At 36.1% G+C, this 15,242-nt stretch overlaps 1 protein-coding gene across 1 annotated transcript in view; it reads left to right on the top strand.

Moving 5' to 3' along the window:
- Positions 1-15,242, top strand: part of LOC136348504 (rho guanine nucleotide exchange factor 17-like) — a 47,295-nt gene extending 32,053 nt beyond the window's left edge. The window contains exons 4-13 of the mRNA XM_066299394.1: positions 2,538-2,612; positions 2,672-2,776; positions 2,851-2,967; positions 3,022-3,743; positions 5,807-5,898; positions 5,948-6,209; positions 6,794-7,084; positions 7,471-7,538; positions 8,771-9,109; positions 12,133-15,242. Coding sequence (XP_066155491.1) covers positions 2,538-2,612; positions 2,672-2,776; positions 2,851-2,967; positions 3,022-3,743; positions 5,807-5,898; positions 5,948-6,209; positions 6,794-7,084; positions 7,471-7,538; positions 8,771-9,109; positions 12,133-12,569 — 2,508 coding nt within the window. The 3' untranslated portion in view covers positions 12,570-15,242. The remainder of the gene's footprint in view (positions 1-2,537; positions 2,613-2,671; positions 2,777-2,850; positions 2,968-3,021; positions 3,744-5,806; positions 5,899-5,947; positions 6,210-6,793; positions 7,085-7,470; positions 7,539-8,770; positions 9,110-12,132) is intronic.

Genomic DNA, 15,242 nt, shown 5'->3' with positions numbered 1-15,242 from the left:
CTTCACCCTATTAGGTTTTTAATTAGAAACTGTTTCCCATTAAATAACTTTGGATCATTGAATATCAGTCATCAGTGCAGGTTTGTTTTAAGTCAACTGAAGTTGCTTAATCTTTAGCCAGAAACATCGATATTTTGGATTGCTTCACGCTTGTACATTTAAGTTAGTATATGGAAGTTCAGGTCTTTTATGTCTTTAATTTTAGTAAGAAATTCAAGCACATTAGGTCCCTTTAAGTTGTCGAATTTCAGTTAAAAATTCAGGACTTTTAACACATTGAGTGCCGTGACCGATTTCGAGGTCGGTTTTAAACTTGATTCATAAGGCCACAACAGACATTGGTGTCTGCTAATACGCTCTTCCGCCGGCCGCACGGGTTCAAATTATATTTAAGTATAAATTTCGTAGTGTCTGCCGTGACCTAGTCAAATGTATCACTTTACCTGGATTGAACAGAAAATGATCGAAGGGCTCTATCTCTATAGGGACTGCTGTGGATCTGTAATTAACGTTAATTGTCTGCTCCACATTGCAGGGTCATAGCAGTTTCACACTCCCACCTCACCACCAACACCCCAGTGTCTCGCTCCCACGAACACCCTACGAAGTTCTGTCTGCTCTACTGAAAATGTCTGGTTCAACCCTTTATTGCTATTCGCAAAACGTAAAACGTGTCTGTCCTGGTTCCCTGGTTGAACATTTTACTGTAGACAGACACCGATGTCTGTTAGCCACTTTGCTAAGCGGTCCTTTAATAGAACTCTCAATATTGGGTCTGGCGCTGAATGTGTTAAGTCATTTCAAGTTGTTTATTTTTTAGCTGAAAATCCCGGTATTTTAGGTCGCTTCAGATTGATGAATTTAAATTACCAGTTAAGATCTTCCAAGTCTGTTCAATTTGTTAAATTTTTAATGAGAAGTTGAAGAATTTCCTAATCTAGTCTATACCTACCTTGAACAGCTTTTTCAATAATAGCATTTTTATAGTCTCTTTATACCTTTAGGATCTTCAACGAGGTGAGCCGCACTATGCTCCATATAAAAAGACATGATTCTAGATTATTTTAAAAGGATTCTTAAGTATTTTTCAATTTTTGAACATTTTAGAATTTCTATCACTTTATAATTTGCAGAAAGATATAAGATTGCCAGTGGTCTATCTCACACCTTTGGTGAGTTACGGAGCCGCAAATTGTGGAAAGTGTAAAATTTTATTCACTTTTATCTTAAAAAAAATTTAAAAGTACCGAATGAAACTGCGTCGAACCTGCAGTTTGAATATTCCGGGTGTCTCGTTCGAAACTATAGTTCTTGTACCTGAGAGAAAAATTTAACCTTGGCAACATCGCTTGCATCATTATTAAATTTAACTTAATTAGATATCCTCGTGTACGCCTCTTTCGAATTTGTATATGATAATTTTGGAGATACACTAAGTCATTTGCAGATCTTTGAACGATCTTTTGAAACCTGATTCGTATCTTTTACCATTTTGAAAATCTCCATAAGACGGGAATTTATATAGATATAGACCGAACGGTGATTTAATCGGAAACATAAAAATATTTATTCGAACATTTAAAATTTTTCAGACATTAGGAAACTCGAGTACCGAATGTTGGTATGAATAACACACGGGGTCTCGCACAACAGTCCCTAAAGTCACCTTGTCAAAAGTCAGACACACGTCAGCAGATTTACTGTCAAAGATATATTTTGATTATATTGACAGTAGTTTTGACACATGTCAACGTTGTGATGTCATGTTGATCGTTTTAAATTGGTAATATACATTTATAGATCCGGTGTCACATCTTCAATGAAGGGTCTTTTGTACTGAATGAATTTCAGTCATTTTTTCCCATTAACGTAAAATCCGTTGTAGTAAATGTTTTCTACACAATTTCACGGATTTTTTCCCGTCCACGAAAATTGACATAATTTTAACACGAAGAATTCGAAATATTTAATATGTTGCTATGTGTCTTGAACTCATTCCGATTCAGTGAAATTTCACAGGCCGTGTTAATTCTGACGCAACCTACTTTAGTATTTACAAAAATGTACCCTGCTGCCAATATCACCAAAAAGCATAAATTAAAGTGGGTCATGTGATGTATTTCTAAAATTTGGGAAGAACGCATTATTCGGGGAAATATAATTTGGGTGTTTCCAATCTTTTGCGAATACCCTGTATATAGACGACAGTGCGGCACATTAACAATATGGAAACAAATTAGGAGACGTCATAATAAAAATTATTTTCCGAGCTCTGGTGGTGAGTCACCAATTGTAAAATAATAAATCAGGACTAGATTTTTCATTCACATGTCTTTATTTTTAATTTCATTCACATTTTTAGTTTGTTGTGAGACTAAACACGTCGTACATCACTGGTTTGAAATAAATTCAAATAAATTTGGAAAATGGATTTTCGCCTTGTAGAAAATATCTCTGAGGTGTTTTGATTTTTCTTTTTCGAAATAAACGCTCGAATTTTAATTTTGGGAAATGACCATGTACGTGTGTAATTTCAGAACTATTGGGAACCTCTTAAGAAGACTGAAAATTCGTTGATAGAACAGAACTTGGTAGAAGAAATATTTTATCAGGTAAACGCAGCTTATCTGGCCTAGGCCTAGAGGCATATTAACGTTTGTGCGGCTTTTAGATTCCTTTTTTGTTGAATCATCACAGAAATTTCCTACTGAAACTCAAAGCTCGTCTCGAGGCATGCGAGAGCCGAGCCACCATAGGAGATTTATTCTTAGAAATGGTAAGTCAGCGTACGAAATTTGTTGTTTTAAAAGTATGGCACTCGTTTTCACGCTCTCGAAAATTACATTCTAGCTGACTGCCCCAGACGTAATTGAGAATTATGTGATTTATATTAATAGCTGGAAGAGGTCGAGGGATATTATCAAAAATGCTCAGACCACCAAGCCACAGTTTGCGAAATTTTTAGAGGTACCTGCTTACTAATTAACCCCCTCAGGGCTAAAAAGGCACGTTTCGTTTCAGTCCGCATCAAAAAGCAACGCGAGGAAACTAGCATTAGATTCGCTTTTAATCAAGCCGATCCAAAAGTTCCCCAAATACGAACTTCTTTTACAAAGACTGATTAAACATACCCCGAAGGACCATCCCGATTACGAGCTTCTGACTCAGGCGCAAAGGGTCGTTCATGAGCAATTATTACTAATCAATTGCACTGAGAAAGAAGCTCTAGACATTGAGCAATTGAGAGAACTAGAAAGTCTGATTGAGGGGGTCGTGGATTTAGTCGCCGTGGAACGACAGCTGATCAGGCATGATCTGGTGGTCATATCCACGGGCGGCGGCCCCAAAAAGGAGAGGGTGCTCTTTCTGTTGTCTGATCTCCTGCTTATTACCGGCATTAAGAGAAGGAGCGGTACCATCACCAAAAAGACCAGTTTAACCATAAGCACCACCAGCATCGATGCCAACAAGTACAAGTTGGTCATGAAAGTGCCCTTGGAGGACGTGGAGATTGTGAAATCCAAGGATGAGAAAGGGAGGAGGATTCAAGAAGAACTGGACCATTTACAGGGAGACGTTGCCATCTTGAACAAAATAACCGATTTGAGTTTAAATTTGCATTGCAATCACTCGAACTTGGACGACTTAGTTAAAGAAATGATAGGCAATTCGAACAAACAAATCCAGCTACACCAGAACAACGAAGCCCAGCTGTGCGTTGTGGACTTGAGCATCGTAACTCAGTGAGTAATAATTTTTCTTTTAGACGAAATCTAAATAATTAAGCTTCTTAAATACACACGAATTCCCGCAAATTATTCGAAATTTGGAAATTGAAACCACGTCGCAAAATATTTGTTTACGTTTACTGCGGCTCAGTTCAAAGGCGTTTCCAGAAGAATTCTTTTCAATGACTCTTAATTTTCCTAAATGTCGAATTATTCCGAATTAACATGCGAATAACGCGATCTTTGGTAAGGCTGTATTCTTGAAGGCTTTAGCATTGTTTTGTTTCGAGTTATTTCCACGGCCCAGGTATTTTCTTTAACAGCGTAATTAGGCATTGTGAAGAAAGTTGTTAGTTGATTTAGCATTTACTTTTATTCAGATATGTTTATGTAGGTTTATACTTCCGACTTAGTTAACGACGATAATTCTTTCAAGGTGTTTGTTTTCGCGCTTTGAATTTCAAGAAGCTTCTTTTACATATTCATTAGCCTCTCACCGATCTTATTACAGGTGACATTGAAAATATACAAATTATTCGGAATGTGACTTGAGCTTCTTCTTTAAAAGTCAAAAACAATGACTGATAATCAAATGTTGAAATTAGACTCAAATCGAATTACAGGCACTGTAGAAAAAAATTTTCTTGTATTTTTTTGGGGGTAGCGCCTCGCGCCCCAAGAGCGATTATTGAGGCTGTGGAATTGTGCACTATTTTCGGGTAGAACTAACTGAGAACAGCATTTACCTTCCGCTAGGCGGAGCTCCGACGAGGTCCCTGCTAACGTTTCGGCGGCTGTCACCGTCCTCAGCACCTGGGAAAAAAACGAGAAATCGAAAATTAACGGTAAATTAAAATCAACGAGATGAGGATGTCAAAATATGCATGAAACACCCTGAAAATCGCCTGAAAGCCATTTTAACACTGAATTTATCCGCTAATCTAATTTATTAAATTTTTTTTAGATATTTGTCTCGTCTTGCATAGCTCGATTACCACTGAAAGTAGGATTTTGATATTGTGTATGCTTTAGGACATACCTTACAAAAATATTTGCAGTTATACAAGGAGCCCGAGAAAGCGTGCCGTTACCGAGCATTTTTTTAATAGAACACCCTATATTTTCTTCATATTTAAGTGCTTTCTATGATCGTCCACACGTTTCTAAAATTTCGTTGAAATCGATTGGACACTACCGGCGAAAAAGATTAAAAACTAATAAAAATAGCATTTGCACCTCTAGTTTGGAAAACTAATAAAATATGGAAGTAATAAGTATTTACATATACAAAGTGCATATTAAGCACGGTTTCATAGGTTTATAAAGAAAGATTCAGTGATCGAAAATGGATGAAGTGTCCAAAATTTAGAGTCAAATTTTCCAAGATTTGAAGTATTTTTTTTTTTTAATCTTAAACTGGGACCGCCGCGTGTTTAAATCTAGTTCGTTCTAGAATTAAAAAACGAACTTTTTTCTAGTTACGTGCCCGTTGCATTTTCAAACACGTCAAAAATTATTCGCCGAAAACCTTTTCAATTGCAATTAAAATAAATAAAAAATTATCCATAGAACTCATTTCGCAATTGCGATTGTCTTGAAAGTCTTAGAAATCGAAGGGATGTGTGCAAAATGCATTCCATTCTTTTGAAGACCCAAATTACGACCTTTAGGGAAAGGCCTTGTAACCCCTTTAGGTTACTATACGACATCGTTTTTCTACTGTTCTTTCCGAGGGTCTGAAGACGGCGACCGCAGCGAAACGTTAACAAAGGTATCCGTCCACGCCTTTAGTAAAAGATAAATATTGTTATAAATTAGCCTTACGCAGAACAGTGTGCAATTCCATCGTTCCAATAACGTCTACGATATGTGATGCGTTAAAAAATAAAACAAACAAAATTTTAAAGTTTTAACTGGTTTTATTTTCTCCTTTTCCATATGTGAAACGAGGCTTAAAAAATGCTTCTTTTCTATAAAGGCAAAACCAAAGACTGCGATAGTCAAAAGTCTAGACCCACACCCAATTACAAAAATTATAGTTTTTTAATACATATTTTTCCCTTTTTTTTTAATTTTAGAAACGGAATTGAAAGTGTGTCTCTTGATTTCCCCAAGGCAGAAATCCGAGCATCCTGGGAAGAAACTCTTATAGAATGTCAGGCTAAATTAGGTGGGTAACTTTTAACTAGAATTTTGAAAATTTCAAAATTTCCATCCAGGTGATCGACGTCCCACTCCAGAAATCTACGCAATACTGCCGATCCGTAAAACTAGGGCTGGATTGGTTCTATCCACGGCAGCTCACACTTTTTCGGATAATGGACGTGACGTCTGGTTGTGCAACAGCGATGGACACGTTGGTCAAGTTTGCATCCTGAATTTGAACGAGAAATATGAACCTGCTATAACATCTTGCAATGGAATTTGCAATTCCAGAATATTGTGCATTACCGCCGTTCCAGGAGCAGGCTTACAGAGTAGGTAAGTCGATGTGTAACCTCTATTTTGGGGAAGACGATAAAACAACCGAACTTATTTAGTAGAAAAATTTTATCGTCCAACATAAAAGCATATTAGTCTGGAATATGCTTGACGGGAAACAGTAATTATACTTCTGTTTGTACTGATTTTTCGTCCGCAACTTTTATATTTGTCATTAAAAATTTAAAATAGATTTCGTGAATTTTGCCTTACTGCTTTACACATACAAGCATCTACAGTTGTTTTGAATTCACAACCGATTACGCGCCATTCGTAACTTTTGTTGATCGGTTTTATCGCAATTGGGCCGGCCCGATTCAACGGATCCGGAAAATTTCCAGGATCGGCCTGGATCAAAAATCTCAGGTCGCGGTACGACTCCGCCACATCGGGAAACGCTAATTTCTACTAAAGCAGAAATACTGTTTGTGCTTGTCAGCTCGTATTTGAGTTCCCACCTATCTCCCTACTTGCGGAGTTTGCAGCAATGAGCACGAACAAGTTCTCTGACAATTTGAAAAATCCTCATAGTTCTTCAAAAATTACCGAAAACGTCTGGAAATCTGAAATTTATTTTATTGAAGGGCCTCATCGTACACATCCATAAAAAGTCGAGACAAGTTGCAATCTCAGAAAGCGATTCAACTCGACAGTAGTTCCTCAAGTGACGAGGACGATCGAAAAGAGGACGAAGAAGTCAAGAGCGATCACAAGGAAGCCGAATCTAGTAGCATCCACAGTGAGGAGGCCGAGCGCTGCACCATGTGGATCGGAACTGAGGAAGGCTGCATCTTGATCTACAATTCGAACGATAACATTAGGATCAAGAAGAATAAAGTAAAACTCCAAGTTGGATCGTCGGTTTTATCTCTTTTGTAAGTAGGAAATTAACTTTTAACGAAGGAAAAAATTGTTACGAACAATTCCGATATCCGTGAACATGCGAAATTTTGAAAAGTTGAAATTAATGTTTTCAAGGGGGTTCCAAAATAATAATTGAATAACTTGGTAAAGTTTGCAAAAAGGAATTTCCCACTTTCGTGGAAATTAATGTCACCCATTTCGCTTCTGATCAATACGCGTACAAGTAAAGGAACAACAAAGATATGACCTTTCGAGCATCACTGGAATATTTAACAAAGAGCCTTTAAATAGAATCTATTATTTAATATTAATAGTAAATGGCAGCTTACTTAATGACTTAATATAGGTCGATTGCGTTGCTACTTGTAGAGAGTCGTAATCGGGTTATCATTTTCAGGTACATGGAAAATCGGGTCTACGCTTCTCAGGCGAATGGTTACGTGCTTATTTTCGAACGAGATGATAGTAAGTAATTCCTGCATAGGACATGCTCTGATATGCCATTCAAATCACAAAACGTTATTTTTATTATAACCATTAAATCGGAAGCAGTTTCAAGACAATTTTGAATCATGAGCGCATGCGGGTTATTGGCTTCTCGTGTTCCTATTCTGAGATTATTAAAAATCCATCTTAACTACCTTCAAATCTAATCAAACAAGCGGAATTCGCATTAGGTGTAAATTTGGTTTAACCCAAACCTATACCCATGTAAATACTGTTCAATATTTTCATCTTAGATTGGGCGTAACGTATCATCATGGAGATACTTCAGGGAGCGATAGCGCTCTATAAAATAATTTTCAAGTCCAATGGATCCATGGGCAAAAGCGCATCACTTTCGATATACAGGGTGGTAAAGTTCACGTCTTTTCTCATATTTTGCGCCTTGCTCACGCATGCTTTAAGTTCAATTTTTGGAATTTCGTACGCCTGTTTCCTCTAAAACCCCCTACAACAAACCTTCAAAATCGTCGGCAGCGATATACAGGGTGTTTTTTTTTGGGGTATGCGCTTTTATTATGTTTTGCACCTTTTTTAACGCCCTGTATGAATACTGACACCAAATTTAAATTCCTTCTTAAATTCTTTGGCTTTTTGGTCTCTTGTAGTGTTTGCGTATTTTTCACCGTTTCCGTAAAATATACAAAATATCCAGCGATGGAAATTAAGAATTTCAAGGAAGTAAGGAAAATAGATAATCATCCGGGCGAGTTATCAAGTATTTGAAGCAGTTTGTAACGTTTAATTAAATATTTTGAAATAAATATCAATCTAAACGAAAACTAAATTCAAGCCGTACGTAAGAAAAAGTATATCAAAAATGGCGCGTTCTTGCCCATGGGTCCATTAGCATTTTTCAAATTGTTTTGCTTAGTACCATCGCCTGCTAAAATATCTTCATGCCGATATTTTACAGTTAGTTACAGTTAGTTCAAGCTAGTAGTGATGCTCAGGTTAGTTAATAAAGGTTGTATGGACGTATACTTCAATGCCCATTCAACAGCGCCTCGGGCTTCTATTAGTTTATTCGTGTTTTCCTCAATAAACTATTTCAAAAATCAATTGTAGGGATGTCTGTGGAGCTAATGGAAGCGAATTTCAAAATTGTTGACTGCCCTACAGGGCGTCCCAAAAAGGGCGATATCAGAGCGTAATTTCTTTTAAAAGAACCACCTGCACTTTTTCTCTTTTAGAGGGCAGCTGGAATACCTCGAATCCAAAATCCATCCTCGTAGGCAACAGCAGCAGTCCTCTCTCAAAATTGACAGCGTGGAACACAAAAATAGTCTGCGCTTGCGTAAATTCTATAGCCATACTTAACCCCTTCACATACGAGAGAGAAATCGTGATTACGACTCATATCGACTTAACCAAGGACCCGGAGAACCACCACATATGCTGTCTGGTGGTTCATGGTAACGCAGTGTGGATGTCAATGCAGAATTCTGCCATCATTAAATGCTTCAATATCGTCACTTACGAGCTCATTTATGAAACCAGCGTCGCTCCTGCTGTGCAGAGGATGTTGTCATGTGAGTATTTGAGATCATGATTCGTGCGACTCGATTTGACTGTTGCCAAATATGGTTAAAGAGATTAAATCTGTATTCAATCTTTAATCCGCTTTCACCAATTTCTATTAACAAAAAAATGCATGATTAAAATGTCTTAATTAAAAGAGTCATTAAAACCAATTGATTAAGTATAGTTAAGAAGGGATTTACAGAGTGGCTCAAGTGAAACTTTCAATGTTAAAATTTCTAAGTTTAAATACGAGGGCAATCACAAAATAAGGTCTACAATGCGTTAGAGCCACAAGAATACATTTCGCCTGGCTCTTAATTATTCTACGGCGTTCCTTGTTTCTCTCACTTTTAAGCAAGCGATCGTTTATTTTGCCTCTTTATTTAGTACTTGCGGGGCAGACCTTTATTATGGAATACCATGCTTGTTATTGACTCTTCAGGTGGGAAGTTCGAGCAGTTATTTGATTTTTAAACACAAAAAGCGTTAAACCAATCAAAACTGATCACCAATTGACGGAAGTATGTTGATAGTCATGTATGGGTGTAAAAAATGTACGCAGGTGGTGTCAGTTTGGTGACAAAGTAATGACAGCTCTATTTTGGGATGAAAAGGGCGTAGTGTTGGTCGACTTTATAGATCATGGAATTGCAATAAACGCAAACAGATATTGTAAGACTTTTAAAAGAATTAAACGGGAGATTCAAAACAGAAAAAGAAGAATGTTGAGCAAGGGAGTGTGCCTTCTCCATGACAGTGCTCGCCCCCCATGTTGCTCGTATGATCGCCACTCTCCTGCAAAAGTTTAAAAAATCATCATTCGCCCATCCTATTGTCTGGACTTGGCACCTAGTGACTACCACTTTTTTTCTAAGTTGAAAGAATGTTTGGGCGGGACGTGCTTCAGCAATGATGATGAGGTGAGAGAAGCAGTTCGAAGCTTCCTTAGCAGGAAGACGCCGAGCTGATGTGACGTGGGTATGCGAAAACTGCCACATCGCCTGCAAAAACGCATTGCCAAAATAGCGATTACGTGAGAAGATAGAGAAAATTTCAAGCTGTAAAGTGATATATTCATTATCAAAAATAAACTTATTTTTGTATTTCTAAAAAACCAGGAGACTTTATTTTTGGCATTACCCTCGTAAGTTGTTGCATTTTTGTGAATCTACAGAATTTCTCAATTTAGATAATAAAATTTCATGTATTTTAAATATAGAACGCCCTATAGAAGATATTTCAGTTTTAACCCGCATAACTTTAATACCGTAGTGAAACTCTAAAAATAATGTCAGTTTGATATATAAACTAATGTCCAATAATGCTTCTTTTAGCTGACACAGAGGATTCAAATTCAATTTAAAAAATAGAAAATATACAATTTATTCAAAAATGACTAGAGATTCTTTAATGAAAATTTGGAAGTGCTGACGACCATAAACGACCGAAACGTTTTACTGAAAGAAAAAAAAAATTTTAGAATTTTCAGTGGCGTGGCTACCTCCATGTTAGGGGATATTTTTTCAGAGAACGTGCGGCGCTACTGACCTTTCTGAAAATCAAAATTAATCTTGAATTCCTCGTTCAATTCTGGAGAATTAATCTCACTTGAAATTTTTTCGTCTGACCCACCATTTTCAAAAAACTATCCACCACATTTTTTTACGAGTAAACATAAGTCTTGAATATTTTTAATTTTTTTCAGGAAAATTAGTAGCGTGAAATTTTTTCTGAAAAATATCCTCTAAAATGGAGATAGACACGCCACTGGAAAAGCTAAAAAAACTTTTTTACCAGTAAAACATATGCGTCGTTTGTAGTCGTCAAAACCTCCAAAATTTTGTTAAAGAAACACTAACTTTTTTTGAAAAAATTTAATATTTTCCATTTTTTTAATTAAATTTGAACTCTCTATACCTGCTAAAGAAACCATTATTGGACATTGTTTTTTTTTGACAAACTATAATTATTTTTGGCCGTTCAATTTGCTATAAAAATTATGCTGATAAAAATTGGAACACTCTGTATATTTTGACACTTTCGAATTCATGTAGAAAATCCGACAATATTTCCTATACTTTACCCGATATACATCTATTAATGCAAAAGTTTAAATAATTATTATCTGTCAAACTGTTACATGTGTTTTTTGTCAATTAATGCAAGTATCAATAAAATAGTTGTCAAAGGCCCTGTATAGGAAAATTTCTTCAAATAAGGCAACAGCAGAAAAAACCTCAGTAGCTTGTAAAATTTCAAAATTTCTGCTTCGTATTCTTCTTATTAAAGTAAGAGAAAAGTACATTCTCACTTATCAGTTGGTAATCAAGTTAAAATTTAAGGAGAAAGGCATAAAATCTAGAAAAATGAAAAAGAGAATGAAAAAATGAAGAAATGATAAAAATTATTCTGAAAAATTTCATATCCATTTAGACATTCAACCCCCTTCAAATTGTTAAACTTTTAGAGGCGTCAACTATATATTGCCCATCATTTATGAAAAATGGAAACTGCCACTGGTCAGTTGATAAAAATACTCTAGGGTAGTCACTCAATTCATCCACTACGTGTTAGGGATCATTGGAGAACGAGCAGCCATTATAGATGAACTGAAAGCTCACGAACGACCCTTAGCCTTCCTAGTGCGTTGCTTTAGCACCCTTGTGTTAGCATCCAGAAGAGCCCATACCCAAACAAAGGGGATTAGATTCTAAGGGCTGATCACTCGGGAAATGTGCTTGGCAAAATTGGATAGCAAATGTCATTTGAAGCGCATCCTGTAGCGTAAAATTTTTGACATAGTGAAAAACATTACACAAATTTTGTAATTTCTGAGGCACTATGCTCCACCTAGAGACCCTGGATTGCAATCACAATTCCAGAATTTATGCCTTTCGGCTAAAAGAAGCTATATCTACTCGAAAAAGGAATTATCCTCGCATTGTTTGCCTATTCTAAGTACAAAATTCCAAGATTTTTCTTCTTTATTATTGACCTAGGATTGACGATATTTTTCTTCTTTTCTCCCTAGGCTATGACCATATAATTCGCCAACACAAAGCTGCCTGTCTTCGAGTAACTTCCCTCCTGAGCTGCAAAGACCTTCTGTGGATTGGAACTTCTGCAGGGGTGGTGTTGACCATGGCCTTACCCCACGTTACCCCCACAACAGGTAAAATTTCGCGGATCCCCACAATTAGTGGGGTGCCCCACGGTAACACCGGACAAGTACGAATTTTGGCCTCCCTCGAGATGCCGTACTTCATGCCGTTGGTGCCTTTGAAAGAAACCCCTTCGAAGAAGAACTCCAAAAACAAATTGTTGACCGACATTCCGCAATCGAAGCCTCCGAAGTTCCTGGTGGTCTCCGGAGGAGAGGGATACGAAGATTTCCGCATTTCGAATTCCACGTCTGAAGGTGCAGGACGGGAGGACTCCACCAATCATGTGCTGCTTTGGACCATTTGATTTAACTACGAGGAGAAGGTAGAATACCCACCCACGGTGTCTCAGGAGATATTGATTTAGCCAAGGCAGAAGTCCTTGTAGCTAGATCTATGGAGGAGACTTAAAAAAAGAAGTCTTAGGCTGTCCGGAATTTTCATGAGACATGACAATAATTGATTAATTTATCTTTCGCAGTTGGAAATAGATAGTGGGAACTAAATAATTACTTTTCACATCTGTTTAATACCACATACGCATAATACATATGTAACTCTTAGCGGTCATACCAAGTATATTTTTCATTAGTTTTGATAATGCACTGCCTCTGCCGATAAATGTGTCAATGTTAAGAGGAATACTCTGAAAAGGATTATTTCTCTTAATCCTTTAATCAGAGCTGAACCGCAAGTAATAGTCCTCGTTTAAAATTAAGCAGATATATTTTATGAAAACATTTTGACAAAACAACATATCTTCAACAACCTTAAGCTCTGATTTAAACAACATCAACAACAACAACAACAGGGTAATATGTAAGAGCGGAAAAACTATTTTTGCATACCTCGGTCGATATCGTCAGGTACACATGTACAAATACGCCACTGATCGTGTGGAAAATGACATGTATTTTTATATACAAAGATTAGATTTTATTCGACGAAGCTGCAGGCAGAATTATATAAATGCCTCTTCTAGGTTCTAGTAGGTACAAGTGGGACTTCCCCCTTGCAAAAATCGAAACTTTGCAAAACTGTCTTTGAAAATGTCGTCGTATTTGTGTAACAATTTGGTGGAAATGCCAAAACGAGGGCAATAATGGATGCAGGTAATTGAAAATCTAAAGATGAAGAATTTGCATTTTCATTATTAGCGTTTGGAAAATGTGGTTGTATAAGGAGCTCGTCGTTGCGCCTTGAAAAAACTTTTCTCGGGCCGAGAGTTGTTTATTATGTTAATCGCGGCTAGGAAGGCATAGTTGTGTTTATGTTAACGTAAAATGTAAACCAACTTTAGAAGTCTTAAAAAATTAATCACACTACACGTTTATTTACAGTGGTAATTCTCTAACAATAATTATTTTTAGCAGATACAAGTATTAAGTAGGAGTGATAAAAAATGCATTTGGAAAAATGTGTGATATGTCTATTGTACAGTTGTCATATCGGAATTCAACAAAATAGGTTAGTGTCGCTGTTATTTTTACAATTACTATATCGTTTGTGCATAAATAGCTTCCAATTATTGTTCCTACAATTGTTGATCATTGATAGTTTTGACCAACGCTCTGTAAAATGTCAATTTGTTATGCAGGGTGAACGATACTTATACTGTTATAGAAATTCCTGTATAACCTTAACAGAGTGTCAAGTTTCGTTACAAGTAATAGACTAAAGTAATTATTGTTCTTTAGAACAAGAACAGTTTCGACCGAACTATACATGTAGCAGGCACAAAGCAATCTCAAAATTGAGCAAAATAATCAAGAACACACAATATTTGTAGACACTCTTTCTCTTAAAATTTGTTAATTTTGACAAATTGTAGCTTTATAATAGTGATTCAACGATGCTACTGGAAGGCCTATTCTGCGACGGAAGTCGAAAGAAAACCCCACACTCCATCGCATTGTTCTCCATTAAATCGAAAGCTGATTTGATTTTTTCAAAACTTATTCTGTGATAATTAAGCGACAGATTTCACCATTCACTGTCGCGTAACTATTTTTGAGCATGTATTTATGATGTTTGTAGTATATGACACAAAAGCCATTATGCTGAGATGTTGTGTCAGTTATAGCAAGACCGCTTGTTGCTTAATATTATATATATAAAGCTTATAGGTAATTTCTGCGATTACAGGAACTCATAAGCTCCTGTTTGTCCTACTTTAAAAATTAATGATAATCGCTAATTTGAGTATTGGGTGTGTGTGTGTGGTAACGCCATAAGATCTAGACATACATACGTGTTTACGAACAAAATGTGAACAATAAATTGCTTTAATATTTGTGAAAATTTGTATAAGAATTTTCTTAGTAGTAAAGCGGCCTAATTTTCAACGAAGGTGTTGACAAGGTTTACGTAAAATTAATTTAAAAAATCGTTTTCTGTTCTCGACGAATTTTTGTTTACTAAGGATATTAAATAAATTTTTTTATATATAGTACATTATGGAAAATATTTTCTTTCTAATTTATAGTCAATACATAGATATTTTCGATTTTTTTGTAGGGTGTAGTAAAACTGACAGGGTTTTCCATAATAGCGCTGTAAATACAAACAGCTTTTTAACATTTTTAGCAATAACGAATTGATTTCAGAAACATTTTTAGTTCACGTCTACGGACCGTTGAGTTAACAGTACCAACGCCCAGAGACCCCCGTGTAAGAGAGTGTATAGTGAATGGAAAATTCAATGTAACATTATTGTAACGTGTAAAACTCAACACAAAATACTGCGTGTACTTATACATATTGTATTTGTTTAAAAAAAGTATTCCGATCTCGTAATTATTATTAGTTTGATTAGAGATGACGATTCGGGCTAGTTCAATATGCGATTTGTGTAATGTAATCGTTTTAAGTTTCATAAAGCCGATTAATTATTGTTTTAATAAATGAATAGTATATAACATAATATAGATATATTTTGTAATGTAAAAGTTATTGTAATATAAAGCATTTTTGTCCAAAA

This window comes from Euwallacea fornicatus, chromosome 33 (genome assembly GCF_040115645.1).
Source record: "Euwallacea fornicatus isolate EFF26 chromosome 33, ASM4011564v1, whole genome shotgun sequence".
NCBI classification, from domain to species: Eukaryota; Metazoa; Arthropoda; class Insecta; order Coleoptera; family Curculionidae; genus Euwallacea; species Euwallacea fornicatus.
The sequence above is the reverse complement of the archived record's forward strand: the minus strand, read 5'-3'. Positions and strand labels throughout refer to the sequence as shown.